This window comes from Triticum urartu, unplaced genomic scaffold, assembly GCF_003073215.2.
Source record: "Triticum urartu cultivar G1812 unplaced genomic scaffold, Tu2.1 TuUngrouped_contig_4369, whole genome shotgun sequence".
Taxonomy (NCBI): Eukaryota; Viridiplantae; Streptophyta; class Magnoliopsida; order Poales; family Poaceae; genus Triticum; species Triticum urartu.
The window spans coordinates 167-5,358 of record NW_024114952.1 but is presented as its reverse complement, the minus strand read 5'-3'; the positions used below and the strand labels follow the sequence as shown (position 1 = coordinate 5,358).

The following is a 5,192-nucleotide window of genomic DNA, read 5'->3' as shown; positions in this document are numbered from 1 at the left end:
TTGATTAACGAGCTAGTCTAGTAGAGGCATACTAGTGACACTCTGTTTGTCTATGTATTCACACATGTATTATGTTTCCGGTTAATACAATTCTAGCATGAATAATAAACCTTTATCATGATATAAGAAAATAAATAATAACTTTATTATTGCCTCTAGGGCATATTTCCTTCATTCTACTCCCGCAACTTATAATGTAAGACATTTTTACAAGCTAAAACAACTTGCAAAAACATTTCATATTGTGGGACGAAGGGAGTACTATGTATATGTGGATCTATTTCCATGTTGCATTAATTTGGAGAGTTTAATATGGAGGGGTTGCTATGAACACAGACATTTGAGGGCTGATCGGACGCTGTCTGCAATCATATAGGGACTCAAATTACCACATTCCAGTTGTAGCTGCTCTAAATTTCAAAAAATACGAGCTGAAACGAGGAGAATAGAGATCAGATTTGCCACCCCCCCATTTCCCCCCCCCCCCCCCCGTTGCCCCTCGTATCTTTCCTGCTTAGACTAGCAACATTTCAAAAGATATAACAAACAAGTATTATTATTGTCTGACCTATCCGATCCCAGATAAACAAATACAGTGCTACCCTAATGTGAGCATAACACTCATATAAAAACATATATTATAAATACATACGATTCCAATTCAAAATCATGGTGTTTATTTTAATTTCTCTACCAAATCAATTCTTCTAGTTCTATAGGATAGTAGAAGAGACCGAACACATTGCAATTTCAACGTGGTAATAGACGTTGTCCTCCTACCAAATCCACGATCTTATGCATTCAAATTACTCGTCCATTCGCCGATGTTTAAAAAATTTAAAATGTTATCTCAATGTAAATCTTGTAGAGGACCTACATTCCTACAATAGGCACTTACAAATCATCAGTGACTACAACATGACCTTTTGTTCTATTTACACTCCATAGATTTAAGAGATCATCTTTTGATGATTTCCTAAGCTAGTAGTTTCCCATCGTCGTTTTTATGGCTCCGTAGGGGCATTGTGCTAGTACTACTAGAAAACAAACCAACACAAAGGACGCTACTCTACCACGGTTCAAAATTTGAATGAAATCCACGGTGGCCAAAACTAAAACCAAGAAGCGGGCCCTCCTCGATCCGGCCCCACATGGCATCCAGCCTGCGAAAACGACAAGCGCCGCTGGTAGGATTGGACCGAACCAGGCAGGAGGTTTCGTCTCCGATGCGTACGTGCATGCAGTTGCAGTTGCAGTTGGATGTGGCCTCGTGCGGCCAGCTGTTGCTGCCGGCCACATCACCGGCTGTCCCCGGCTACAAATACCACGCTCCCATCTCCTCCCCCCCGACAACCACCACCACCGCTCGCCGCCACCCACGACGAATCAATCACTCTCCCATCCCAGTTCATCGATCCTCCCCGTCGTAGCATCATCAAACCAGCTAGCCAGATCGATCCATCGCGATGGAGGGGTGCGACCGGATCAGAGGCCCGTGGAGCCCGGAGGAGGACGGCGCGCTGCGGCTGCTGGTGGAGCGCCACGGCGCGCGCAACTGGACGGCCATCGGCCGCGGGGTGCCCGGCAGGTCCGGCAAGTCGTGCCGCCTGCGCTGGTGCAACCAGCTGTCCCCAGGCGTGGAGCGCAGGCCGTTCACGGCCGAGGAGGACGCCGCCATCGCGCGTGCCCACGCTAGGCTCGGCAACCGCTGGGCCGCCATCGCGCGCTTGCTCCGCGGCCGCACCGACAACGCCGTCAAGAACCACTGGAACTGCTCCCTCAAGCGCAGGCTCGCCGATGTCGGCGTTGCAGAGGAGGAGCGGCCGGGCAAGCGCGGCGGCGTCACGCCGGAGAGCACGTCTGGATCTGGGTCGGGGTCCGGCTCCGGTTCGGACCGCAGCGACCTCAGCCATCGAAGTGTGTTCGGGCTCGGCCAGGTTTACCGCCCGGTGGCGCGGGCCGGAGGGTTCGAGCCCGCGGACTGCGTCATGAGCCGGCGGCATGAGGTGGAGCGGGAGGAGGCGGAGGACCCGCTCACCTCGCTCTCCCTCTCCCTGCCCGGCACGGCCACAGAGGTCCAGGGGTTCCACCACGACAGCTCCCACAGCCACCTCCACCAGCCGTCTCCATCCTCGCCGTCGCCGTCGCCCCCTCCGGCGCCGACGTCGTATCCGTTCAGCCCCGAGTTCGCGGCGATGATGCAGCAGATGATCCGGGACGAGGTGTGCAGGTACATCTCCGGCGTCGGCTGCGGTGCCAACCTGCCGTCCATGCCGCAGGTGGTAGACGGCGTCATGCGTGCTGCGGCGGAGCGGGCCGGTGGGGTCGCGAGGACGCAGTGACCAAGATCAATCCATCCATCCGGTCGATCAATCAGCTAGGACAGCCGCCATTTTCTCAGTGGTCATGCTTCATTTCGTTAGGATCTGTAGTCTGAAGTCTGAACTGAATTAGCAATGGGAGAAAGAAGACTAGGCAGAGCCAAGCTAAGCTTAAGCTATCGCTTTGCTTCTTTCTTTCTGTATATACTCCGTACAAATGAAATGGAAAGAAACATGCATGTGTCTAAGTCAGAGCTCACTCGTGTCACATTTGTATTCCTACGAATACCGAATAGTAAACAAATCTACCCGTACGTATGGATCTGAAGCAAAAAAAAAAATCCCTCCTTTTGCATCTGATGCAAGGAGATGCATAGTAGCATCAAGCGTGCAAGGGGCGCGACGAAAACCTATGTGCTCTAGGATGGAGAAGTTGAACAATCAGACAAAATGGTAACCAAATTTTTTTTTCAGCAAAAGGCCCTCATGTATGTATGAAAAATAAATCATGATTCAGAAGATGAACATCATGTTGGATTCAGCTAAACTATTATACCGAAACATAATACTGACACTTCAAGTAACCTACCTCTGATGCTAGTTAATTACCCGTGCATTGCAATGATGGCATATATATTTTTGTAATTTAACATTAATTATATCTCGCATACATATTCAAAATTTTATTGCACAACAGGCTGCCTGTGACTTCTTTTTTACCGGCAAATTACTCTCCTTTTATTTCTTTACTTTTTTCTCCCAACAAAAAATGTTTTCCAGAGTGATCTGTAAATGGATATATTGGCAACCATAATAAGATATCAAGAGCTAACAAATCTTAAATCAAAGAATTTCAGAATGTATCCATGATGCATTTGACATTGATTCCTTTCCACAAATGTGTCTTGTGTTATCAAACATTGATTCCCCCCCCCCCCCCCCCAGATTTGGTCTTTAAAGAGTGATCCGGAATCACCGTGATTGATTTTCTTTTCCACAACAAAATTACTAAATTTGCCAGATAAAACCGGATTAAATAGATCAGTGGGATAAAAATCTGTTTAAATAAAATGGGGGAATAGAAAATAAATCAGTGGGTGGGGTTTAACTGGAATGGAGGCGACACTGTACAGGTCTATGTCGATTCTGATATGCCGAGCAAAAACCAACCTATTGATCATAGAATAAATAAATAAAGGAAACCAAGAAAACGAAACATAGAAAAAAACAAAAAATAAAAATGCATGCACGCGTCAAATGGCCGACCAACTTTGTTTATAGTTTATGTTTTTTAAGATTTGTATTTGATTTGTGTATGAGTAGTGAAAGCCAAGGGAAGTTTTATTTTAGTTGAGATTTTCTTAAGATTGATTTGAAAGTTGTTTTGGGAAATTTCCGATTTGATTGAGTTAATGCATGTGTCAAATGGGCCTGCCTAAATTGGTTGCGTTTGAGCGAAAGATCATCTACAAGACGCTCGCGTGCGTAACATAGGATTTGCCGAGGGGTGATGGGAGTGATGCGAGATTATCAACTCCCCTTTTAGAAGTAGAGGTTAATGGATTATTACGTGAATTTATTCCGGCTGAAGGGCGAGATAGTGGAGTGGGGAGGGAGGGTTCATCTGTGGACGCCCGTATTTCAGAGGTTTATAGGTTCGCTTTGGTCTAGTTTCATGTATTCCCTCCGTCCCAAAATTCTTGTCTAAAGGGTTCAAGAATTTTAGACCGAGGGAGTAGTTTCCTTCTAAGCTTTTCTTTTGGTAAATATTTGTGAAGATATTATGGTTTCAGTTAAATGAAATCAAAGAAGAGCTCTCTTTATAAAAAAAATCTGTATGTGGAGGGACAATTTAGAGATAGGATCGTCAGTCGAAAATGATGTGCTTGACAGAGCAAAACCTCCAGCCGGGAAGGCGATCAGGTGCAGCATATACAGGGGTGTTGGGCATAAAACAGAGCATCATACTGGCGGTGCACCTACGAATCTATCAAAGGCACATTATATGTTAGTGATGCATGTGGTTCTATTGTTTTTTATTCTAAAAGCACCGACAAATACATAGCTACGCTTATGAACCAGAACGGTGCCGAAAGGGTTCAAAACATAGTTGTCCATCAAACAAGAACACAAGTTAGTTCAGAGAGTTGTCCATCCATACTAACGGAGGACACTAGTCGACCCACAGCAGATACATAGGAGTAGCGCTAGGAGCGCGATCTTGCTAGACCTGGCTGCTGTCCTCCGCGGCCCTTGGTGGCCTCCGCGTCACACACCGGCGCCGGCACCATCCTTGACATGGGGCGGCTCGCGCGCCTTCCTGGCCTTTCCCCATAACACCATGTAGAGGCCGGCCACGATGAGCACCGATCCAACCGCACTGGGCAGTGACACCACACCAAAAGAAAATGAATGTCAGCATAAGAGGATGAAGCTTGTTAAAGAAAAATAATCTCGAGTGTATACGCTATATATGCACTAAGCATCTTAGGTGCAATATAGGGGTGCTAGGTGCAAGATTAACATCTCTGATACTTGTTCTACTATAAGATTCTAAGAAAAAGTTTACAAATGGCAAATGAGTTCTTTTACGGGCATTAAATTAACACAAGTAATATTAGGTTTGCTACTCCTAGTACATACAATAACATGCCTTAACACCTCATTGATCTCCTATAGCTCAGGCCATGTTCATGTTTAAAAGAAGAAGAACTCACTAGTAGAAAACAGGGCTATGGTCCAGGCCGGCTCAGCCGATTAGTCCCGGTTCAGTCTAGAACCGGGACCAATGTGGGCATTGGTCCCGGTTCGTGAGCCCAGGGGGCCGGCCGGGCCACGTGGGCCATTGGTCCTGTTTCGTCTGGACCTTTT

General features: G+C 46.7%; 1 protein-coding gene across 1 annotated transcript; it reads left to right on the top strand.

The window, feature by feature from the left end:
* Positions 1-1,331: 1,331 nt before the first annotated feature.
* Positions 1,332-2,573, top strand: LOC125527722 (transcription factor MYB44-like). Its single transcript, XM_048692239.1, has one exon. The coding sequence runs from the start codon at positions 1,467-1,469 to the stop codon at positions 2,340-2,342; it is 876 nt and encodes a 291-aa protein (XP_048548196.1). The 5' UTR covers positions 1,332-1,466; the 3' UTR covers positions 2,343-2,573.
* The last annotated feature ends 2,619 nt before the right edge of the window (positions 2,574-5,192 follow it).

Bases quoted from the DNA above. Each gene is read 5' to 3' on its own strand.
- LOC125527722 (XM_048692239.1), top strand. From the start codon at position 1,467: ATGGAGGGGTGCGACCGGATCAGAGGCCCGTGGAGCCCGGAGGAGGAC.